Raw genomic sequence first — 26,582 nt, forward strand, 5'->3', positions numbered from 1 at the left:
GGTGTGTGTGTTGGTTTTTGCATTGTTATTCCTGTGAGGACCACATATTACCACACAGAGAAAATGAGGGAGAAATCCCTGCCAGAATGCAAAGCAGTACAGCTAAATGTATGGTTATGAGTGTCTGGAACAGACAGGCTGTATATGTTTGTGAGTGTATGTGTGTGTTCATGCTGTGTGGAACTGTATGTTTATGTTCTATGTGTCAGTTGTGTCAATAGTTTTGTAAAAAGAGAAAGTAACACATGCTGTGTGATTTCAGGAGAACAGGTTAAGCTGTTTTCATCATTACTTTCATTCTGAAATCATCGTGTGTGTGTATGTAATTGCTTGTCCCAGGAGAGACGTTGCCATTGGCAACTTCCAATCAGATCATGCTGCGGTTCAATGCTAAGAGTGGCCAGTCAGCTAGAGGCTTTCACTTCGTCTACCAAGGTAACTCTCACTCTGTTTGCCTCTCTGTTACCCTTTCTCCTGCTAAATTAGAATGCTTGTTCTGTTTTTTTAAACGCAGTACACCCGGCTAAAAATAGGTGGCGGACTCCTTGACTGTTGCCAGTAGATTAGTTTTCTTTTCTGCTTGTTTTCTACAAAAACTCAATAAACATTTTGATTGATTTAATAGATAAGCCGATATATTGGTATAGGTGTATATGGTGTCTGATATGTGCCATCATGACTACTTTTTTTACAATATGTAATGCAGAAAATGTTGCTTGCCGTGATTTAGAAATGGTGCTATTAATTAATTCATTATTGGTTTTTTTTGTTTTTTTTTAAATAGTCATTAATTGACTGAACAGTAATTAAGTTTATTTAGCAATTTCTCTGAGTACATTTGCAGAGTGGTAAAAAAAATCTGTGCATAATCAACATTAAAAAAAAGTCTATTCTGAATATTATCGATGAATTTCACCCCTCTTAAATCAGATCACATATCAGTCAGGATCTAATGGGTTCCCCATTACACAGATGGTACTCCTAAACCATAATGCATGAGCTTGAGTTTGTATGACTCCTAAAGAATTATCTAACAGCTTTTTCTTGAACCAAGTTAAATAAACTAAATATGATGTTTAACGTTACTGTTTGACATCCTATCCCAATTTTTATAAAGTGATTTCATTAAAGAGTTCTAAACATGATTAATTGATCAGAGGAACTGAGTGAATTGAAAAGTCTGTTTGATAATTTATTTTACATTTTAAATGACTGACGAGACAAATTAAGTCTTCAACTGTTGAGAGGGACTTCCGTTAACATATAGCCAAATTTAACGGAACCAAGCTTACCGGTAAACATCCACTCCTTCTAAAAGATAATTAATGATTTCTTACGACCTATAAACAGACCGTAATTCGTTCAGCAAACATGATTTTACATAATTCAGTTTTATTTTTAACTCCTAGTGAATGAACCTGATGTTCAGATGCTCATCTGCCTTAAAGATGAAGTTTACACATTTTTATAGCTGCTGAAAACTCTCTTTCTCTCATGTCACACACTAACACACAATAAGTAAATATATACATAATAATTCAATTCAAGTTCAACATGCAGGTCTCTGAACTGATATTTCTGTATTTTTCTCTCCTTCTCATTTTGTTCAACCACCCTCATCATTGTAGCTGTGCCTCGCACCAGTGACAGTCAGTGCAGTTCAGTGCCAGAGCCTCGGTATGGCAGGCGGATCGGTTCAGAGTTCTCAGCTGGCTCTGTGGTCCGGTTCGAGTGCAGTCCGGGGTATCTACTAAAAGGATCCACTGCTATCTGGTGTCAAGCAGTGCCAAGTGCCCTCGCACAGTGGAATGCAACAACACCAACCTGTATAGGTATGTTGACCCTGAAACATATAAAGAATGCACTCAACATCCTATCAGTGAATCATCCAGTGCTATGAGAGATGTTGACATTAATTTTAACAAACTAAATGTATTGCTGCGTGAAATCTCTCTCTGCTGAGAGCAAGCCTTTTGCAAACAGCTTCAACTGTCACCTCAGTTTATACCATAAATAATGTTTATCATATTTTCTCTCACCGGCTCCCTGTAGTGGTAATTTTGAACACCATATTGTCCCGGGGTATGCAGAGCAATATTCCAACAACCTGTCTTATCTGTTAGCTATTTAGTTAATAAACTTTGTCAAGAAATTCATATTTTATGTCTTCATTCTAGTTCCCTGCAGTGGCAATTTGACAGAGCGTCGTGGTACAATACTGTCTCCTGGCTATCCTGAGCCCTACCCAAACAGTCTCAACTGTCTGTGGAGGATCCATGTCAGCGAAGGGGCTGGGATACAGGTACAGATATGTATACACTCATGAATAAAAAAATATAGAACTATGGAAGACACAAATAATCGTAGAAGTTGTTATGTTCATTTATTTTTATTGTTTTATATTTAGATCCAAGTGATGACGTTTGCTACGGAGCACAACTGGGACTCACTGGAGATCTACGACGGAGGAGACATGACAGCTCCTAAATTAGGGTCATTTTCTGGTAGGACAATATGCTCACACAAAAACACACACATGAATACACAAAGTTGTGCACTGACACCCATTCACACAAACACTGCAGAGATCTATGATGGATGAGATGTGACAGCTCCTAAACTATAGATACACACACACACACACACACACATAGATTGACAGACACACACACACACACACGCACACAAGATCTATGATGAATTAGACATGACAGGGGTTAAAGTATAGATACACATGCATACAGCATACACTGGAGATCTATAATGGATTAGTTGTTATAAGCAAAAACATGTTATATATCTTTGATAAATAATAAAGAGACAATTGGTCGGATTTTCAGGCAGTCTGTATAAGAAAGAGAAGAAAGCAGAAGGGAGCGAAGAGTTTCACCACAAGGTTGAGTGAAGGATGAAAGAAATAGGGGGAGAAAGAGGGAGAAGAAGACGACAGGGAGGGATAAAGAATGATCTAACCTTTTACAATTTCCCAGCGGAGTTTCCCCTGTGACCTGCCCCAAGCACATACCTGTCACACACCTATCACACATAAAACATGCCGCCCATAGGGCAACGCACGCATGCACGCACACACCCACACAACTGACAGTGCCCTTCTCGAGAAAGCACACCGGGGAGCTGGCCACTATAACCACAGTGATCTGGTGTTGGCCACTGAGCAGCTTCACTGGGGCAGATGAGGGTTGCTTCACATAAGGACACCAAAATGCTAGCTGTCCATGGAGGGTGATGGGTCGTTCACCTTCTCCACACATAATTTCCCAGCTGGTCCTGGGGTTTAGAGACTCATGGTCAAAATCTTGCTTGCTGAAAAAGCATTACTGTGTGTTTTTGAATGTATATTCGTCCTTTATGGCCAGTGTTGTGCATACATTTTGGTGCTATTTTTTTAATCATGATTTGTTTACCTCTGTCTTTTGCAGGAACCACTGCTCCCGCCCTCCTCAACTCAACGTCCAATCAGCTCCTTTTGCACTTTCAGAGTGACATCAGTGTGGTGGCAGCAGGTTTTCACCTAGAATACAAGAGTAAGTAATACATAGATAGACAGACAGACAGACAGATTAACTAAGCGGTGAATATCGGGTGCCTTCTCATCGGAAAACCCAAATGCGCTCAAACCCACAGACACACACATACACTCAAGCACACACACACACACACACACACACACACACACACACACAGCGTTGCAGCCAAAACTTCAACATCAAATAACAAGAGTCAGTGACCTGAACTAGTATTGCCTGAAAGCATACACACATACTGAGACCCAATTTTAAGCACATACACACAACACACCTAGAGGGATGTAAAGGGAGACACATAGACTCAGACGTGCACGTAGACAGACACGAGCGCTTTTGCTTGTGTCATACCTGCCATGAGTCTAAAAACGGCCCTTACGCACAGGAAGTTGAGATGTATAAAGGTATAGACTTGGATATTAACATTGTGCATTTACACACATACACACCTGTCAGGGCATGGCTGTGCTTTTCAGTCCTTTGTTGTTGTTTTAGCTTAGAATCATTTCTAGATCAATGAACATGTCCCCTTTTGTGAGTATGTGTGAGAGCATTAGTGTGTGTTTGCACTCACATTTCTTTGTGTATTGTTGTGCGTGTGTGTGTTTAGGTGAGTGCACACATTTGTGGGTCGATGGTCTACTTTTTTCTTTTTTTTTTTCTTTTTTCTGAGCTCTATGCATCAACATGCCATCACTAGGAATGAGAATCTAGGAGAATGGTCACTTTTAGGGACAGTTCATCATGTCTGTGTCTTTTTGGTTAATTTAATCTTTTTAGTTTCATTACCTCTGCCAGGAGGCTTGTTTGTTTGTCTGTTTGTCAGCAGGATTAGGAAAAAAACTACTGACCTGATTTTCATGAAACTTGGTGGAAGAGTGAAGCATGGGCTAAGGGAGAACCCAATACATTTCCCTGCTCTCTGCTATGCCCACATTTTAGAGAATGTCATTAATATTTTTCACATTAATGAGCCCATAGACATAATCTGTAATCTGCAAATCACTACATGCACATTCTCAATCTTGCTATCTGAAATGGCTTCCTTTAAATAGTAGAAAAATACTGCACCATTGACTTTACTAACACTAATGTGTGACTATGGAAGCATAAATACACACATATAAGCACATTTCAATTTGACTTAGGTAAGAATTTTTTCCTTATGAAAAAAAATGTTTTTAGATAGCTCCCATCTTCATGATGTCGAAAAAGTTTTCACAACTGTATGATGAGTAAGTGAATTGTGTCCAATTATGATAAATATATAATAAATGCACCACTGATCCAGACATATCGACAGTGTGGTGGCTGTGTTTGCAGATTTTTGTATCACAGAAAACGGGACTATTGACTTGGCAGAGGTCTGTGCTCTCCAAGTGCCCTTCTCGTTACTGGATGTGCCAGATCCATATGTGACACTTAAATCTGAACTTCCTGTACAGGATTGTAAATAATCCTCAGTTGAAAATGGTACTCAGTGTGGGTAAAACCACTCTTCTATTTTTATGTTACAGTAATGTTTGACTCAGGCCTGCAACACATACATTATTTAATGACAGTGCAGGTGATTTCGGTCTCTACATGTCCCAAAGTTTCCACGGAGAGAGGATTTTGGGTGAAACTGTGCTGGCAGGAATGTTGGAATTAGATGTCTTTTTTAGTCCTCTAATCAGGTTTGTGTTAGTCTCAGAGTATGTGTGCCACTATGTGTAATACCTGAGTGTATCCGAGCAAACTTGGTATCAGCTCTGATCACATAGTGAATCATAACCACAACAGGACAAAAATGAAGACTACAAAATGTAGCGAAAAAATGAAATGTATGGCTTCATATTTTTGACAAACATAGATTTCAAATGGGTGTTTTTTGGTGTTTCTACCCTTGTGTAGTCAAAGTCTGCTATTATGTGGCAAGCCAACACATTGCAGGCAGTTTACTGTTATCAGAGAAGTCCAAATACAGAATGCTTAGCACTGAAGTTTTTGCAAGATCACCCTCAAATATATTTATCAAACATTACTACTCAATAAGAGCTTTTGCAGGACTAAAATTGTAGGTTTGCTTATCGCAACATGAGTGCCAGCACTCTAATTTGTAGCAGAATGTGTTCCAAGTTAGCTTGAGAGGTTCTTTACAGGAGGTCTCACCACAAGGACTTTAACTTTTTTCATTTAGCATTAAGTTTTGCAGACATCACTATACGTATGTTCAACAGGTGATAAGAACAGAGACAACAACATTACAATTACAGATGATTGTTCATGCTGGTTCTCTGAACAAAAACTATAGTAAAAGCAAATAGTATTTCCCAAAACAATAAACAATTAAACAATAGTGTCTTATGACTATATCATCTTTGAATTCACAGCCTGAATGGCACTATGAGAGCACAGACCTCAACTAATGCAAATGGTAATTCATGCACCTGTTGGATGCTCCCATTTTTCAAGGTGGGAAGTTGTTCTTCCAACATTGGTGCATCGTAGCATCATACAGCTGTTTCCAGTATTTACATGACAACAAAAATGAAGGAAATGGATCAGGTGAGCCATAAAATATGAAAACTATTTTTTCTGATTATTTCTGGCACCACATGAATGTTGCAAAGTTAACAAAAGTAAAAAATAATTTAGTTCCAGTCATTTTTAGTGGTAGCTTGCTGACAGACTGACAAAACAAACTAAAAACATAACCTCCTTGACTAAGTTAATAACTGTCAACTGTCAACCTAAAATAGTGTAACTATTTCTGGAACTGTTTTTGACACAATACATGTTGTACACTAATTTATTTGAAATGTACTGTTGTTGTTTTCCATGATATGTTTTCTGTAGAAACAAGAAAAACAAGACCAGTCATGTATCTGCTGTGCTGTTAAAAGTTCTCCTTGTCGGTTTTGCAGTAATGTGGTTGTTCTAATAAGTAGGCAACATCATCTGCTGCAGACGAGCAAATCATTGTGGTGATGATGTTCTCATCGTTTTAGGCTGACTAAAGCCCCTTTCCTCTAAAGGGCAGAGTGAGACATCTCTCTCCCTTGTCTGTCGTCAAATAAACCGAAACAGAAGTATAGTAAATCCAGTCAGTTAGACTTAAGTGCTGACACTGTCTAGTTGTAGTCTAGTGGCCCTAGTGGGGTGGTTTGTGGTATTGTCAGCATTTTACAGAGCATCACTGCTCTGTCATAAGCAGGGAAAAGAGGGAGCAGTTTGCTCGCTCACACAGAGAAAGAGAGGGAGATGGTCAGCCAAATGGAATAGTTTCATTGATCAGTTATCCTGACAGCCTGCTGATGCTCTGCCTAATAACACACTGTGTGCACACATGTGTGTCTTCAAGTTTCAGTGTCATGCAGCTTTTTCACTTAAGCTCCATTTAAAAAAAATAAAAAAAAATAACCCCCCCCCATCCCTCACGGCAAGCACACACTCATGTAACAGTCAGTCATGCACACACACTCACAAATGTCACACACTGGGGCTGGGCCACCTGGATTTATGTGTGTGTGTGTGTGTGTGTGTGTGTGTGTGTGAGCTCAGTGGGATCACATCGTTTTGCTGGTAGGAAGGTAGATAATGAACCAACAAGACCAGGCACACAAGCAAACACACACACACACAAGCATTCACTCCTCTCTCTCTCCTTCTTTCACTCTCTATCCCTCTTCCACCCCTGTGTTGCCATGGTAACCGCTCTAGGGCAGTCTCCTGCGGAAGTTTCCAAGTGAAACACACAAACACACACACACACACACACACACACAGTCATGAACACAAGGATACACTCCTACTGATGCTATTTGATGAAGGGCTGGCTGCTGTCAAACTTATTAAGGATGTCTTTAACCTTTATTGGTTTGGGAATACACAACCAAAGTCATTATGTTACCTTCACATATTTTCAAGCGCATTCTAGAGGCCACTGTCACCGCAGATGACATACAAGCTCTTTTATCATACTGGCTGTCATGTTCATAAATAGGCTCTTGTGTATTAGAAAAAATACCATCAAGAGCATTTGTAAATTAATCTGCCACATTACTATCTTATCAAATTAATTTAAATATTGTAATTTTCTCATATGTTGAAAAACGTTATTCTTTTACTCAGACAGATGCAAACAAGTGCAGGTACAGAGATAAGGTTAACTGCTGTATTCTTTTCAACACAGAGACCACATACTGTACAGGTCAAGGGAAAGCAATGAGGTTTTCTTGTTGTTACCATGAGTTTCTCTGTCATTGTCGTGTAGAATAAAAATATTTGTAGTTGCCATGGTAAGTTTGATAATTAACATCAAGGCAGCAGCCATCTAAAACTTAAAGAAGTGATGATCATGTCATATATATTACATTTTCCTGTCTATAGGCTATCTGGCTGTAATTATCCTCTTAAACCAGAGGTGAAGCAATGTTTACATAGAAAACTGACAATGATAAAATAAATAATAGTAATGACATAATTATTGTTTATGTTCTTTCTTTTTTTTTTTTTTTTTTTATAGCTGTTGGTCTTACCACCTGTCCAGAGCCAATGATCCCAGCGAATGGCATTAAAGCAGGAGACAGATACATGGTCAATGAGGTGGTGGCATTCACCTGTGAACCTGGATACACATTACAGGTAAGGAACACAGACACACAAAATGACCAATGATAAAATGTATTAGTATATACATTTTTATCCAAAGATGCTGATGCATGGTACTTGTACATACATGTATGTACATAGTTTACTGCGGGTTTTCACTGTGTGGTATTCAACAGAAGTGATTTTCATTTATTATTTATAAGAAGCAGACTAAATATAGTGAAACTTCTGGGCCGACACATACTGCTATATCAATTACAATTTGCAGGCATTTAAAAAAAAAAAAAAATTTCCCAAATAACAACTCTATAGGTAGTTTGTAGGGGTGTGACGATACACGAGACGAGACACGATATTGGATTCACGAGAACGAGACGAGACGAGATTTTAAGAAAACTACAATGACACAATACATGACTGGACCAACAGACTTTTATTTAAACGAGTTGCACATGCATTTTGAAATGTTTTATTTTGACTCTTTACATGCATGATGTAAGCATGAGCTTTTAATAAACTTCTTCAAATTGAAACTTAAACTAAAATTTATAAAAGTTAAAATAAAAGAAATAAAATTAAATATTTCTCTCTTTCTTTCAAGTGCAAACAATATGAGCCGTGTTTCCTTTAGGAGGAAGTGTGGCCACCGGGAAAATCTCAGGCCACGCCCTCACAAATGTTCATTCACTCTGCGTGTCTCCATTAAAAAATAGGGCCCAAGAGGGATTTACGAGACTCCGGAGGTGACGTATTGTTTTCCATCGTCGCGTAATCGCTTATCGCTTATCGACAGTTACGACCGTGATCACATAAGCGATGGATTAAACACGGGAGAAGCAACTGTGGCCGCCGCCGCCGCAAAACATCAACATCTGATCAAAACATAGCAGCATGGCTAATTATGCACAGCATCTCCGCTGATCATAAACATAGCGATCTTGAATTAACCAGCATCACTAACTGTGCGCAGTGTCCGGTGCTTGTTTCAAACAAACAGAGATCGCTTAGTGAACACCTCCTGCAGCAGCAGCACATACACACTGTACTCCTACAGAGCTAACTGTTAGCCTATTAGCAATTTGCAGACTCCGGCTCTGCAGCTGGGAGAGACTGCTGCAGGAGGACTGTGCCGGTTCGATTCATTACTCTTCTTAACGAGCGTCTGCGACGTTATCATGGCTGCTTGCTGCTTTTCCCTCCTTCTCCTCCTCTTCTTCTTTTCCTTTTACTGCCCCCACAGGTCACAAATAGAAGTTTGGATAGCTCACAAATCTCGCGAGACAGATTTTTAATGCGACAAGAAACATCGTCACACCACTAGTAGTTTGTACAAGCAAACCATATGTTTGTTAGGCTCCACCCTCTCTAGTGTCTGTAGTAATTATGATAGGAAGATGAAGGCAGGCGTTTTGTGATAAAGAATGACAAAGTCTGCATGCAGAGGAGGTCGAAGTGGTTGAATGGGTCAAACGAACACAGGACTTTGACCCAATGGATGACTCTTCCTGTCTCGTGTGAAACCAAAGTCAATGTTTACTTTTTATATGAAAATGACAATGTTTAGTAAATTTGTTATGTTCTGTATCAACTACGGATCTATGTCATGTCCTTTTGAACCTACTTCTTCTAACCCAAACCATCTTTTCCTATAGATAACTGAGTAGTTTTGTTGTCTAAACCTAACCAAACAGTTTCACAACGCAACAGTTTCACAATGTTAACCGAGCGGTATGTTAAAACTGGGGCTGATACGTGTAGGTATGAAGATGTGTCGATCTGATGATTCGTCTTTTAATTAGTAAATGAGTACAGTTGTGTCTGACCACTCACACCAACTTGGTAGGGGGTCCCTAAAAGGAGACAAAAAAGACAAAGAAAAACACAAACCACTCCTGCCGTAACAGTCATATAAGAGGGTAGAAACAAATGAGCTACGTAGTCATATTGGTTGGCTACATTGCAACTTTAGATAAATAAACTCCAAAATTATTGTCATGTTCTTAGAGGAAATGCCAAGATTGCAACCTTTTTTTAATAGAAAAACATACTTTCATCATAAAAATTTTGAAAAGATTCCTTACAATATCACTTTTCCCAGAACATAATTATCATAACAATTATCTCCTTCACACTTCAGGGTCACTCTCACATTTCCTGCATGCCTGGGACTGTGCGCCGATGGAACTACCCACCTCCTCTTTGCATAGGTATCACACACACACACACACATACACACATTCACTCTGCTCTGTTGGCCAAGTTGTTTTATAAATGATCGATCCAATGGGGGAAAAAATATGTCCTGCAGGTGTGAGGTTCACATTGAACTTTAAGACCTGCACAGCAAAGTGACAGAAGCATTCCAGTAGGTTAGAGATGTGAGCATACCTCTGTCTAAAAATAAAAATGTCAATGTCAATTGATTATACGTCAGTGTGTGAAATTCCTCAGTTGTACATCATAAAATACTGTCGAGAAGCAATATCATTGTTAAGAGATCAAAGTCAGTTGAAATGGATATCATTTTTTAAAGTAGAAACTAGATTCCAGTCAGTAAAGCACAATTTCTCCCATATAAAGACTTGCTAAATGCTGAAACAGTATTTTATCTGGCAGTTGAATATTTTGCAAAAATGACATCCACTCATAGTTGCATACTGCTGGAATATTGCTTCTTCATTTGGTAAATAGATAGAAAGTGTGGTTCCTAATTACTTAATTGGTGTATTGTTATTAAGTTAGAAGTAAGCAACAATTTACAGTATGAGATCAGTTTATAACTGCTGGATACAAACACAATTTTATTTCTTGTGCTGAGAGCCAATGCTTCCTAACTTCCACAATAGAGTAAAGGGATCTTGATTTCATTGATGTTTGTGTTTGGTGAAAACTTGTAGCGGGTCTGGAAAGCCAATTCCAGTTAAACTCAACCTTGACATGTCAGGACTAACTAAACTCAGCACTGCCACAGCCGTCTTCCGTATGTGTCAAATCCAGCTTTTCCTATTTCAGTCAGACACTTGCGCCAACTGAATTATGTCCAAATCTGTCAATAGAAGGGTGAGCCATAAGTTTTAAGATATTTGTCTGTCACCATTGGTTTTCAAGGATTTACTGAAATTCAACATTTATGGTCCAAGCATCTATGAAGTCTAGCTTTGAATTTTGAAACATGATTTCCAGACTCTTAACAGCTGGTTTCATATACTTTGGTTACCACCAAATAAATTAACTCAATGATACTGTGTTCAGTTAATTATTTTAATTTTAATATTTTAATTTTCTAATGATCTCTATATCTAATCCTATCTTGAACCTCAAAACTGAGAATACAAGACAAATTATAAAAGAGTCAAATTGTAATTAAATTTTTTTTATATCAGCAGAGGCCAAACGCATCAAGTCCATAACCCTTAACATTAGTCGTTTTTTTCACTTTCCCCTATTCTCAAAAATAATGTTTTGCTATTTTAAACCATTTTAAACCAACACACCATTTTATCAGGTACACCTATATAATCTATTCCAATCCAATACATAAAGTGTGCCATAAATTCAGTTTTTATGATGCCTATAATGTTGTTTAATTATTTGTATTTAATTTCTTGCTGTGAAGAGAGATTTTTTCGTTAATTTATCTGTTTTAGCATTGAAGTCTAGTTAGTGGTGGTGTTTTATTGGAATTCGTTATATTCAGAACTGTTTCTTATATTCTGCCCTCCAGTCTGTATATACAGTAGGGAGGACAGAAAATAAGAAACACCTCTCAGTATAATTCAGTCCAACACAACACCACCTTTAACCATGACCTCAGTATTAAATACATAATCAAATAGACACATTTCTGACAATGTCACCAAAAATTGAATTTTGTAAACTTCATAAAGTGGCAAAGCGGCCCTATTGAAATGCATCAGTTTGTACAGGTGTACCTAGTCAAGTGGCCAGTGAGCCACTGGAAGCCACTGAGTGTAAATATGGTTACTAAAAATCTCCCTGAAACAGTGCTCAAACTCATGTCCTTTGCTGCTTGCTGCTGTGTTTTCAATTATTTTTTTCCTTTTTGTTGTGGGATAACCTTTCTGTTGAAGCAAAGAGGATAAAGTGAGGAACTCTACTGTATATTGCTCATGCCTTGCCTGTTTTAACAATGTGTTTGCTGTGCCTCTCTTGTCAGCTCGTTGCGGCGGGGTGTTGTCTGAGATGAGTGGTGTCATCCTCAGTCCAGGTTTCCCTGGCAACTACCCCGGCAACCTGGACTGCACCTGGCAAATCACCCTGCCAACTGGATATGGTAAGTATTATGGGATGGAAGAATACTCCTAAAAAGAATGTGTCACTTCTCAGTGAATCTTTTAGGATAGTTAGGAAACAAACACCTTGTTTTTCAGCACAAATTGCAGCAGCAACACATGGTTTGTTGAAAGCTTCACTACATGTTTAATTGAAGGCTGACACATGGTGTGTGCTGTTTAATAACTGTTTACAGTAACTGGTGGTTTGAAATGAACATATTTTAGATATTTTTCCTGTGTCCTCAGGTCCATAACATTTAGGCCACCTTTAAGATATAAAATCCTTTTTGTGTAAAATTCTACTCTAATTCCAATAAGATGTTTTATGTATTGTATATAGTCTAGTAAATTATTTAATATGAATTAAATTGCATTACATTATTTAAATGATTCTGTGTTTGTATCCTAGGAGCCCATATTCAGTTCCAAAACTTCTCCTCTGAAGACAACCATGACTTTCTAGAGGTCAGGGCTGGACCACAGCACAGCTCTGCTCTTATTGGACAGTTTACCGGCTCACAGATCCCGCCCCCTTTGCTAAGTACTACCCACCTGACGGTCATCCATTTCTACAGTGACCACTCAGAGAACAGGCCTGGGTTCAGACTGACCTATCAGGGTGAGTTCACATGTGATTTTTGATTTTGATGACTGCAGACACAAACCCTGAGGTTGCACTGCAGGCATGTGCGGATGAATTGGGCTTCTCAAGGGATGCTGAGAAAAACAGAACAAACAAAATAAGGTCCACACACTAGATTCTTGCTCCCATGAACATATATATTTAATTACTATCTTGGTGGTAACTGTGTGTTCATAGCATTATCTAGTCTGCAGACTCTATTTTCTTCCACCTTTTGCATGTTCTTTGGTACCGTAATTATTATTCATGTCGTGAATGTGTGCTTTTGTAAACTTTTGTGTACTATTCAAATTGAGCTTTTTGTTTAGTATGTCCAGATTTGGAACCGCAAGACGGTTGCCTGAATGATTGAAAAATAGAAATGGTCTTCTCAAATGTTCTGAATAAATTAAAATCCAAACCTAGTCGCCAAATTACAAAGCCTTCCCAACTCCAAGAAATGAAGGGTAGGATGAAAAAACGTATTGCAATGAGGTTTTGAGCTTTGATCCGTGGATGAGTCATGCTAAAGACTTAAAAAACCTTATGGCTTTCCTCTCATCATTAAAAGAGATGGATTGTTAGTAAGCCCCTGTGAGAGACTGGCATCTTGTCCAGCAGGCTTTACTTGTAGCCCTAAGTGCTTCACTTCAAAGACACAAGAGATGCACTGTGGGCCTTTACGCCAGCATAAGTAGAACACGGCTTACTAACTTACACATAAGCTATTCCACACTCACATGCATCTTATCATTTTTCTCTTTCTTCTTCCAATTTGCAATGACCAATCCCCCTAACACTGCAGCCCTTGTCCCCGCTTACTCCAGCTGTTGGCGAGTGGAGCTTGTGGACATGTTTCCTTGAAGTTACACAAGATGCATTTATTTACAGCAAAGATCTTCATCAGGAGGATGCACTACACAGGGAGGTTCATGATACTACCCTTTTGTTAAATTAACACAATTTATAGTGCTTCAGCCTGGGTGCATGCTTTCACCCCTGCACCACTCAGGTTCTGTTCTCAAGACTGAGGAGGTGTCAGGTTCAATATGCTGACTGGTCATGTGCACATCCATTAGCCCTCAGTGGGACAAGTGCCAAAAAATCAATAGAAAGCACCCTCACACTGTTGTTTCGACCCAAACATTGCTAATAAAATCTGAAGGGAGTTCTGATTCCAGTTTTCGTGTTTGGCATGCTGGCATTGCACCTTCTTGATTGTAGTTTCACAGCCACAAGTACTCCCACTACCACTTGGACAATCTTTAACTTACATTTTCTACATTTTCTCTGGTTCCTCGAGACATACCAGCCCCTGGTATGTCTTTATGGCTCATATCCCTTCCCCCTTGATGCTGCTTTCACATGGGATCTCTACATCTGTCACCACTTGTTTTTCTGTTCCTTCTGCATTTCCACAATGTCCAGTTAGATTTGTCAATATTTGTTTACCCATCAGTTTCTAAAAGTCCCATAGGATCTTTGTTCTGCCGTTCTTAGGCATCTTTTCTGGCGTCTCCCATCTGGACCTGGGATTGTTTAGCTCGTACTCTGCAGCAGCACAGGTGTTCCTGTACACATTGATTGTATTGTATGCCGTTCCCTCCTACATTTTAAATCCTGCTTCTATCAGACAGTCTGCATACATGTGCCAGATAACTGTATAGGAAGAGATTAGATCTACCGATGTCACTGTATTGAGGTAGCCTGGTGTCATAGATTTTTTGTAATGCCCCTTCAAGTCTTCACCTGAATAATACAATGAAAAGTAATTGTTATTTTTGGAGTTGGAAGGCATAGGGAGGCATAAAAGGCAGCTGTGTAAAAATGTACACTGTCGAATGCAGAGGAACACATTGTATTTGTTAATCTGAGTATGGCCCAGATCAGACCAAGACACGCAGTTACACACGTAACTGATTCAAAAATGTCTCAGCAAAGTGCATGGGTCGAACCTGGTGTGCCTTTGGAGCTGTACATCACATGTAATTAACTGGGGAAAAAATTGATTCAGGAAGATGTCAAGATCCATCCAAGTTTTGGGATCATGACAAGAAGGGATACCACCATCCCTTCTGCAAGTTTTGTCTGGATGCACTTCCAGTCTTCAATTGAGTAGGTTTCACTAACAATTTTTCTGGCAACATGTCTCAGTGTGATCAGGGCCAATGACTGTATGTCTGCCTATCCTGTTTGTTTTATTTTCCTGGCAACAAAATATCATTAAATCTATAATTAAACCACAGTATTTCCATAGTGACTGTTATATATTTTCATTTCTCTCTTTAGCCTATCAGCTTCAAAACTGCCAGGACCCTTTTCCTTTCTCAAACGGTGACATCATCAATAATGACTACAGTGCGGGCCAGTCGGTAACTTTTCAGTGCTACCCTGGATATGTTTTGATCGGACACCCAGTACTAACCTGCCTGCATGGGACCAACCGGAAGTGGAACCACCCATTTCCCCGCTGTGAAGGTAAGAACTACAAAGGACTCTTTGATATTAATTTTTTTGATTGGTTAAAAGTATTTGTCAGGATCACAATTAAGATGTTATATAAATAGAGTTCTTGCAGTAGCCAGTTTATGCTGTGCTGTAACACATCATTTTATATAATAAATAAATACTAGAAAATTTCCTCTGGGGAAATTCTGAAAGGGCCACGGGGGCTACTGCCGTTGTGTGTACACTATGATGAGATTCTTCAGAGATTTCAAACAATTAATACTAGTAATGTTATGATACTATATTATATACAAGAAGCACACCTACAACAAGCATTCCTTTTCAAGTATTTATTTATACAGCAATCTATGCCCTTTCATCCTCAAAATGTGTGTATGTGTGAAACGTGTATCTGGACATGTGTAACATGTGAGTCAATGAGGCTGTTGGTGTGTGTTGGTGGCGCATCTGTGCGTCCTACACCCAAACTATAACTCTGACAGCTTTACCAGAGGATTGTGAGTGAGAAGACAAATTTTCCTACATTTCTATGTATAAATTATTTCTGTAGAGTGGAATTTGCGGCCTGGAGCGCAGTTTTCAAATTTATTTTTTGGGATTGATAAAAAACTATATGACCTATCGAAACATGGATTAATACACCAATACACAAGACTTGTGTCTACTGTTTAAAGTTTAAATGGAGTCTCTAAGTGAAATTATGCCGGAGAAGTAGACGTTTGAAAATCTCCAATTATTGTTCTTTTTCGCTCATTTATTTCGGTCGTCCCATTCACTTCAATGCAAAATTTTGCCCAGTTTTTTGAGACTTATGTCACGAAAAATTTGTATTCCGCAGAGAAAAGTAATAGCACACCAATCCCGATCAAACCGCGCGTTTTGATATATAATTTGTCCGGGGCTATTGCTATAGGTGCCAGTGCTCGGTGCGATTGCCCCGTGGCCCTAATAATAACAAGGATAATTTTTACCCCAGAGTATCCCCAACCCTCAGGTACAAATGGTAATTTAAAATCTCTACATTTAGAAAATGTTGTAATTGAAATTTAATTTCATCTTTCACTGGTATTACAAGCTAGCTCTGTAAGCAGTTAAGTCATTTACTTCATAAATCAGTCACACAATAATTGCTCTTGTCACTACCAGTAACACTAGTGCCCCTCCTTCTTCTATTACCACAAATAATCATGATAATTGTTGTTATTATTATTCCTCGAGCAGCACAGTTGTGCAGTGGTAAGCATTATAGCCTCTCAGCAAGAGGCGTGGGCCCTTCTGTGTGGAGTTTGCATGTTCTCCCTGTGTTAGCGTGGGTTATTTCAGGTCCCGCTGCGACCCTGAATACAATAAGCGGTTACAGATATTGGATGGATGGATGGATGATATTCCTCACAATGTACATTTGAAGAAAGTGACAAATTTGCAAATAGATAATCTCATAACTCTGCATTTTACAGCTCCTTGCGGCTATAATGTCACGGCTGAAAACGGGACAATCTATTCACCTCAGTACCCCAATGAATACCCCAACTCTCAAGACTGCAGCTGGCTCATCACTGTTCCCCACGGACATGGAGTTTATATCAACTTTACCTTATTGCAGACAGAGCCTGTCACTGATTACATCGCTGTCTGGTAAGTCTGGATACACTTACACTTGAACTTATTCACACACACAGACACACACACAAACACACACACAGACACACACACACACACACACACACACACACACACACATATATATACACACAGAAATGCATAAGCTTCCTTTCAATGTTGCCCTTTATCCTGGGACTGATTGCATCACTGACGGGTAAGTCTTGAATTTACTTATATCCTGTCTCCTCTCTGCACACCAATAAGAACTTGTATCAACTTTTTACTTTTTTTTTTTTATTCATCTCTTTCTATCCCTCGCTCACACACACTTTATCTCACACAGACTTATTGGGATATATTTTATAGGCAGTAACCTTATTGGTGGTATTGATTGCATTTTTATTCCTTACATCTTTTACTTAATACAAACATTGTCTTGTCTCTACAAAGGTATATATCAGTATGTGTCAATTGTTTATGACTTTATCATACAGCGACATACACAGAAACCCATATGGATCTGTATGGTTGATACATAGGGATCACAGCTCCATACACTCCTAATACAAACACGCATATATACTGTGTCCTATGCATACACTGACACTCCTGCAGTAATAATGGGATTCAGTGTGGAGGTAAGATTGTAATAGGGAGTGTGAGAGTAATGCATTTACAATGGGACCACTGACCAATTCAATCTAACTCAGTACCGTGGCCATACGCAGACTTGGAGAGGGCTGGGGAACTCTGGCAGTAATGATGAAATTCAGTGGGGAGTGGGAAATGTAATGAAAGGAGCAGTGGAGCTGGGTTCACAAATCCAACGGGACTTGGCTGGATTTGACAAGTTTGGGTCAGTCCGAGAGAAATTTCTCACTTAATAGTTACAGTTTGTTGTCAGGAATGAAATACAACAGTGAATTTATGAATATTATGAAGAACATTAAGATCAAGTAGGATTTGTGTCCTGTCATCATTCGGTTCACGTTCGGTTTAGGAAATAAATATTTGGTGAGGTGAGTGTTTTATTTTTAGGCTCAGGACTCAAGCTTTATTGAGAGAGTAGTTGAAATGCAGGCAGCGGGAAAGTAATACATTCACACTCGGTGACTACTCGCTTTCAATCTCACCAGCTACCAGAGCCATGGATATAGCTATGGAGAGGCGCGGCATCGAGTTATTTTGCAGTTGCAAATTGATTTTGGTGATTCATGAGTTTTTGGCACATTTCACGGGGAACAAAATTCTGAAATCACATTCCTAGATTGTAGGGTACCAAAAGACATCTGTAATGTGAGATTAGTGCATAAATGTTGGGCTGTTGCACTGCTCAATCTAGCCGTATCTCCAACACATGAATATATTTGGAAGTGACTGGGGACCGACACTGAAGAGAGGAGTGCTTTGCTCAGAGCCTGTGTGATAGCATCCACCTTCCAGGGCCTTAGACAGATTTAGAGTGGGTGAGCCAAAGGTCTATTACTACTGCATTACAGCCAGTGGTGGGAGAGGTATTCAGATCTATCAATACTACAGTGGAAAAAAAATGTTTTTCAATGAAGTAAAGGGTTAGTTAGTATCAGCATCAAAATATACCAAAAGTACCCATTATACAGCATATATATTTAACATTATATTATGATCATCATGTATTTATGTGTATGTTACTCTAATATACACATTTATACAAAGTACAATATTTGCCTCTGAGATGTGGTGGAGTAAAATTAAAGTACAATTACCTCAAAATTGTTCTGAAGTACAGAACCTGAGGAAGTAGGAGTACTTAGTTACTTTCAACCACATATTACAGCCACGCAGACAGAAGAGGATTAAACCCACATCACTTCACTGGGTCCTGAATAAACATTAAATATACTATCTTATACTGCACTATAAGGGTTATCTTGTATTCTGTATGAAATTAATTACTAATTTCCAAATTATAGAGTTTTACTGGTAATAATCTTTGCAGAAATTATCGAATAAAACATGTCTTTGTTTTACTCCATGCAGCAGTACTGTAGAGATGCGAACAAAGGGTGAATATCTATAATTACCAGTTGTTGTCAGTCAGATCAAAGGTTGTTGCATCAGTGACTCTGGCCACCTTTCTTTTTGACAGAGATGCACTCACTGTTCATCTGTGCTTCAACAGATTTTGTATTCTTTCTTACATCCTTTTGTTGTGAGGCAATGTCTCTGGGTCATTTTCACCAGACAGAAACAAATGTGCTTTCATGTGGACGGCTGGAGCAATGTGAGAGAAACAATGGGTTAACAGTAAATTAATGGCCACAATTCTATTTAGATAATGAACACAGGGCTTTAGAAAGTTTTAAATAATGGAGTGTGTATATTGAGTACCTTTAATTATGAGCATCTGCTGCGAACTGTAAAAACAGGATCACTGTCATTATCTCATTGTACTCATAAGAGCTCAAAATCTGGGCCAGTGCATTTTGTCGTGGTTTGAGCATTTGGCTGTTTGGATTTCTAAATTCAGTTTGAAAGAGGATGAGAGGAAACACAATATGCCCTGTGTGAAATGCTGGGTTAATAAGAAATGAAATGGGAGCATAATTTCTCATAAATATGGAACTTTTCAATGGTTAACTTTAGGAGTTTGATCCCAAAGATGTGTCACACTGGATTTAAGCAGACCAAAGCAAGCCTATTATTGATTTAATTCCCCATCCAGACACGTTTTGTCTGTAAAAATACTCTGCTATAATTAATAATTTGTTTAACATGGTTTTCCCACATAAAAGTACAAAAATCAATCTCTGAAAAGGGGCTGTAAGGACATCTGCTCTTTCTCCCTCATTGAGAAATTCTGGCTCTGGCTTTGCATCCGTCCCATTATTACTGTTACTTCACTTGAGAGCAGAGCACACCAAGATCTCTAGCGTGGTAGAAAAAAGTATTAAACACATCCTCTTCATCATGTTTTTACGGAGCTGCTGATGGAAGTAGCTAAGGAGTGATCATCTCGCTCCTTTCTCATGTCAGGCAATAAAATAGATATGGTTTCAGGTAAAGACAAAAATTATGAACTGAAGCGCAATCAAGAGTTCAGAGTTTAGTTGGGTGGCATTGGAGGATATTTGCCAATCTTGTTCTGATTGATTTTCTTAGAGATGAAACTTGACAATTTACTTTAGTCTTTGTTGCTATTTTATAACCACTTATAAATATAATTATTTGTATAGGGGCTAGTACATATTGATATTGATATTTCTGATGCAGGCAAGAAACAAACATTAACACTGAACTCTGCAGTATCGTCAAGGGCAGACATTTCAGGGGACATAAACAGAAGAAAAACACATTTGGTGTATGTATGAAGGGGTACTCTAAAATTGTATTTTTCTCATAGCCGCTGTACATATAAAACTGCTTTATGTGTACTACAGATACTAAACAATAAACATAAGATGATATAAAGAGTAATGTGTTCACAGAGCATTGCTTTAGTTCAGGCTGAGCATTACATCTGTGCACTGCTATCAGTAACAGCTGACTTACAGTCACTTCACATTCAAACAAGTCAATGAGGTGCTTTTTTACAATCTGAGGAGCCTACGCTTTCCCTTCCGGTCATTCATTCTGCCGCTGCTGTCAGTGGTTATGCTGATTTCCTCCTCCACCATACTCCTCGTGTTCTGGTTTCTCATTAATCAAACTCGTGATGAATGCCTTTTGCCTTATGCCTCACGATGTCCTGTATATTCCACATCGCAGTGATGTGTGTCTTCTGGTTTGTGCCCTGTATACCCCTGGGGTTATGTGGAGACAGCTGCATCCAGATGTCAGGGACTGAAGCCAGACTATCTCTGTGGTCTGCCACCAGTTGCAATTTGGCTTGCTGCCTAATATCACTCAGCCATTTCTAACAGTGGGCTATGGATGTACCAGCAGAGCAACACAGTAGTTGATGGTGCTCTATAGTCACAGTTTAATTAAGAGTGTACTGTATAGAGTCAGGTGATTTGACAAAATCAAACGCAGTATTTTTATTTTTTTTATTTTTTTCAATGTAGGAAATATTTTCTTTTTGGGTGCTTTTATGAGTTCTATCATAGTGCTCAATAAGAACAATGTAGATGAAGTTCATTGGTTATTTGACTCAGTGAGAAAATGCTGTATATTCATACAAGCCCAGAAAATGACAGCACTCAGCTATAATACAGCTTTTTATCCCAATAATTTTGATAAACGAAGGCCCATAAATACTCATACCACTAGGGTTGCAAAGGGGTGGAAAATGTCTGTTAAATTTCCAGGAACTCTCCATGGTAAGTTAAGCTGGGGAATTTTGAAAATATTCCAAAATGGGAACTCTCCATGGGAATTATGGAAATTTATGTGAATTAACAGGAAATTTCGATAATTTCAAATGAACTGTGTCATATCCAAAGATAAATAAACAAAAAAAAAAAGTCCCAAAAAAAAAAGTCCCATTCAACATTTAAATGGTGATATTCAAGTTTACTTGACTGTAAGATTATGCTAAAATACATTTCCCCAACTATGTTTAAGTTCCCTGTTGAGCGCCAAACATCAATTTTGTAAATACTCGGTTTATTCCCATGCATTCTGGTTTATTCCCATTGTTTCCAATGGAAAGTTTGCAACTTTGAACATTCCCAGAATTTTGCAACCCTACACACTGTACTGTGTCTTTTAACGCTTTCACAAGGTATTTTCATCACCAGCAAAAAGGAATCAGTTTTCTTTAAAAGATTGTTGATGGATCCACTGTTCTCTTCATGATAAATGCTGTAAACCCCCTTCATTCTGTAAATGTATTCCTCCCAATCCCACCCCATTCTTGGCTGCACTGTGCTCGTGTCAATCACCTGTAGCAGATAAATCTTAATAAATCAGACTTCTTTGTAATATTAATTTCCACAGACTTACTTAAAATGTGTGGGAGAATATCACATTCACTTTTCCTTCCTGTGTTGTTTCAGTAGGTGTTGAGATTCACACTAGCAGCTTTTTTGCTCACAAGCTAATATCCTATGTCTTGAGGGTACTGACTTCATTATGACTTTCATAGGATCGCATTCTTACTTCACTGAGGAAAGGTCACTAACCAACTCTGTGAGCAGTTTTAAATAATAAACACAACTTCCTAAAAATATATTTTAATAAATTAAATTGCATATAAGAAAAACATTAGGCTTGTGTATTTTTCAGTAAGTGAAAATAGAGCTGGGAAATTCTTACTCCGTTTTAATTTAAATGAGCCAAATACCACATTTTGATACTCCAAATGAGCTCCAACACCTTCAGAAGACCTTGAATTATTGAGGAGCCAAGAGATCCCAGGCACTCTTCATGAATTAAATTTTTAAAACCCTTGTTTAATCCAATGGCATGTTCATTAAAAACCTAAAACTGTGCATTTAGGAACTTTAGAAAATGTAACCTTTCAGCAACATTCAATATTTAATGAGTAAAGTTAATCCATGGGCTTTGTTCAACGAACTTGTTTGAAATGGGTAAAAAAAAAAAAAAAAAGGAAAAGGAAAGAAAAAAAGGAAAATGTTTTTGCTTCCCTTTCAATGAACAAGCATGTGGTCGTAGCAGATATATGTTTTATTTTATTAACAAAGGCTGCTTTTGGTTTCCCTTCCCCACTGTAATTAGATCCAGTCAGGGAAAGCAAATCCGCAACCAGCATTTCATAAGAACTCCATACTCATCTCAACCGCAGACCTGCCTTCAGAGCTCTGGCAGACATGTACCAGCACATTGTTGATGTTTGATGCCAGTCAGCAGTTCTGTTTTTTATTCAATATGTTTTAAATAATCAAATCAATGTTGCCATTTAAGATTTTCATCTCTATTATGGATTTTCATCATAAGGAATCTACAGAGGCACTTTTGGAGATAATTGTAGATTTGTAATAAAATATTTTGGGGTGAGATGAGGGTGACTTTTTGCAGGCAGATCAATGAGAAAAATCTATATATTTTTACACAGAATAGAAGAGAGAATAAAAACTGTTGCAAATAAAAACTAATGGAGGTTGAACCTGGGCAGATGCAGTGTAGCATGGCTCCTTAGTTACCCTCAGGTTACCTATAGCTGAGTAAGAAGGTAAACTGTTATAATAGTATCCTCAAAATGTTTCAGTCAGGCTGCTAAACTTGATTATTAGAAGTCACTGTGAGAGTTTGTTTAACATAGCGCTATGAAGAATCTATAATTATAATAATAACAAAATGATGATGATGATGATGATAATATAATGAGACAAACCCAGTGAGAGAGTTTAGTGGACGTATTGTTATTTGCCACGGTGTCTTGTTTACGCTGCCTCTGGGAAGCCCCAACGTCAGAAATACTCAGTAGTCATTGCTATTCTGCTTTCCTAGTCTTTTCAAATTAAACTTGACACTTGTCAAGTTAGTTTGAAATCCTAACGTCTAGTATATCATTGATATAAAATTACCAATAAACTTCTGGCATTTACTCTTCTCTTATGCAGCTTTTTTAGATAGTTTTGTAAAGAAGAAAAAGTTAACTCTATGTAATACTTTGATTACGTCTTTGTGCCAGCTTTTGTCTGACTTGGTTTCTCTCTCTCCATCTCTCTGCTGCAATAGTTCAAATCTATCCTGCATCCAGTTTAAACACTGTCAGTTGTCTATGTTTTCTCTCTGTGTATTTGTAGGGACGGCCCAGATACGTCTAGTCCTCAGCTGGGAGTCTTCAGTGGCAACACGGCATTAGAGTCGGCCTACAGTACCAGCCCCAAGGTCCTGATCCGATTTCACTCAGACTTCTCAACTGGAGGGTTCTTCATCCTCAATTTCCATGGTACAGATACAAACTCCCACACATTAACCTGTAGTACAAGTACCCTCATATGTCCATGTGCAGCAGTTTTCACACTGCCAAATTTAGCACTGAAACGTAATGCACAGTTGTTAAAGTATTTCTACATGCTATCTGCATTTGCAAATATCAAACTAATTTCCTTGATTAAATCTTAATAGATACTCAGTAAGATTATGTGTGGTGCAAGAAACAAGGTCAGAGGTCTTTCTAGAGATGATAGGGCACCACTTTTTTTTTTCACTTTCCATTGTTTTCTCCGTTAATCTGCATCTATTCACTATTTGTAAGAATTGAAAAGGAAACACTTTCTGAAGCACACCTGGTAGTGTGTTGCTTTGTGTAGTACAGCCCCAGTGTCAAAGGGTGCAACTCAGCTTGTTGCTCAGGGCGTGCATTGTTTTCTCAAACAACTTTTTTTGAGGGAAACATACAAACTATCCACATTTTATGTTACCAGTGAATAACTGAAATCACTTGGAAAAGATCATCCAGATCATCTTGAAAACACCTTTCTCATTTTTTCACATATCTCCTGCAGGACACTAGATTTTCCCTTCAATATGCAGGTGGAGAAATAGAAAAAAAACCTCCAGCTTCAAGTTGAATATTTAATGATGAACCTTGGTATTGTTGGCTTATGTTTTTTTTTTTAAGTTACTGAAACTATTTCCAGACGTGCGAAATGTCTTAAAGTAAAGAAATAAAGTTGTTCTTGCTGAGTTTGGCACTTAAAAAATGTATCGTGTACTGTTGAATCCACAAGGCCACCCTGAAAGACTCTTAAGATTTTCTTCTTAGTTTATTGTGAAATAATTATTAATATTATTGTATCTCAATTGTATTACTTCCAGGGAAATACATGGTTGCTCATAAAGTTGTAATAAAATATTTTTTTACCTCTTTTCATGAAATGATTGTAACGATGTTATTTATTTCTGACAGATAAAGTGTATATCTCCTAAATAACCTTATTAATCAATCTCTTCCAAACATATCACAATGAAAATGAAACCACAATTAACAGAGGATTGGGTCTGAAAACAAAATTATTCCAACTGTATGGGCAACCGTGTTTATATTATCCTGTCTTTTACATTGGGAATCATGCTGCCCAGAGAGCAGGCATAATGTACTGTTCATCCTCGATAATATCTGAGCGTCAGTTTATAGTAAACCTAGATTTAGCATGGGAAATACATGAACATACACACTAGTTTGTTTGCAACATTTAAAGCCAAAGTTCAGCTTCAATGAACAGCAGCCACCTTTACAGTAGCTTAACCATTCTGAGGCACAAAGTAACCTCATGTCCCTGATAACACCGTGATACCAGTATGGCTGCTCCTACTATATGTGTTGTACCTCAGTTGTCTCCTTCAGGGAACAGAGATTATAGTTATAACATTTCTTCTTTTTTGCACCTCTCTCCAGCCTACCGTCTGAAGAAATGCCCTACTCCCCCTGTTGTGGAGAATGCAGAAGTGATCTTTGAAGATGAAGACTTCCAGATAGGTAATCATTCTGATTAATCATATTATGACCCTTTTGATAGAGTAAACACATTGGTTGACATAATCTTAGGTGAATGAAAGTGCTTCTGTTGTTGCACCAGTTTACTCTGCTGACGGTAGAAAACTGATATAAACTGATAATATTTCCCAAACAAAGAAAAAAGCAATACCCATAATAGAATCACCTACAAGGCAGTTTTAATATTAATAAAACTTGGCAAATTCAGTACATTTTTTTAATCAAATTGTTTTGTGCATTCTTCAAAATTAAAAAAAAAAGTATTCAAAGGGTTGGCTAAACAGATATCTTTGTTTTATTTATTTTCCTTATTTGTGTTTTTCCAGGGAAAATCATTCAAACTGGTGTTTGGTTGTTTTGATAAATATTTCTTAAAAAATGTGATTTTGGTTCATAATGTTTTTTATTGTGAAGGGAATATTTATCAAACCAGTGTTGGTTTATTAATTAAGGAATAGCTTCCATGTGTCTTTGCAAATAAACTCTTCATTTTTAACCTTTTTCTTACATCTTACAATCAAAATGACTGTGACCAGACAGGACTAACAAACTACCTGATCAGGCTTTTAGGAGGTCATTATTCTGCTGAGTGTAAATTACTCTACTAATGGCCCACATTACTTTGTTCATGCTGAATCTAAATATAGCAGGCAAACGTGACTCTGTCACTGTTAATTATATTTTGCTTTATTAGTGAAGCTGAGCCACTTGCTCTAACTAAAATCTATTTAGTGCAACACTGTGTGTGCATGTGTATCTGTGCCAGTGACACGGAGAAAGAAGCAGAAGAGAGATACATAAACAACAGAAAATTGGTTTTATGGAAAACATTTTACCATTCTTTATTCAAGATGCATGTCAGTTGTTACTCTTTGCCCCCAGTACAGAAATAGGTTTGGGGTATGTTTGGTGTCAAATAACATAAACAGGAGGAAACAGCTTTCAACATCTCTAAATTAATCTCAATTGTTGTATCGTAAGTCTCCAGTACATTTAAATGCCTCCTGGAGTTTGTCCACAAGTCTGCAAAGAAACATCATTATATTACCAGAAATTAATGGTCAATA

At 38.1% G+C, this 26,582-nt stretch overlaps 1 protein-coding gene across 1 annotated transcript in view; it reads left to right on the forward strand.

Moving 5' to 3' along the window:
- The window catches only part of LOC131992507 (CUB and sushi domain-containing protein 1-like), a 442,029-nt gene that overhangs the window by 353,516 nt on the left and 61,931 nt on the right, over window positions 1-26,582 (forward strand). The window contains exons 35-47 of the mRNA XM_059358115.1: window positions 340-435; window positions 1,629-1,832; window positions 2,178-2,302; window positions 2,408-2,504; window positions 3,441-3,545; window positions 8,053-8,171; window positions 10,276-10,345; window positions 12,316-12,432; window positions 12,843-13,052; window positions 15,345-15,533; window positions 16,982-17,159; window positions 23,819-23,964; window positions 25,417-25,497. Of these exons, the coding sequence (XP_059214098.1) occupies window positions 340-435; window positions 1,629-1,832; window positions 2,178-2,302; window positions 2,408-2,504; window positions 3,441-3,545; window positions 8,053-8,171; window positions 10,276-10,345; window positions 12,316-12,432; window positions 12,843-13,052; window positions 15,345-15,533; window positions 16,982-17,159; window positions 23,819-23,964; window positions 25,417-25,497 (1,737 nt within the window). The remainder of the gene's footprint in view (window positions 1-339; window positions 436-1,628; window positions 1,833-2,177; window positions 2,303-2,407; window positions 2,505-3,440; window positions 3,546-8,052; window positions 8,172-10,275; window positions 10,346-12,315; window positions 12,433-12,842; window positions 13,053-15,344; window positions 15,534-16,981; window positions 17,160-23,818; window positions 23,965-25,416; window positions 25,498-26,582) is intronic.

The sequence above is a fragment of the Centropristis striata genome, chromosome 2 (genome assembly GCF_030273125.1).
Source record: "Centropristis striata isolate RG_2023a ecotype Rhode Island chromosome 2, C.striata_1.0, whole genome shotgun sequence".
Taxonomy (NCBI): Eukaryota; Metazoa; Chordata; class Actinopteri; order Perciformes; family Serranidae; genus Centropristis; species Centropristis striata.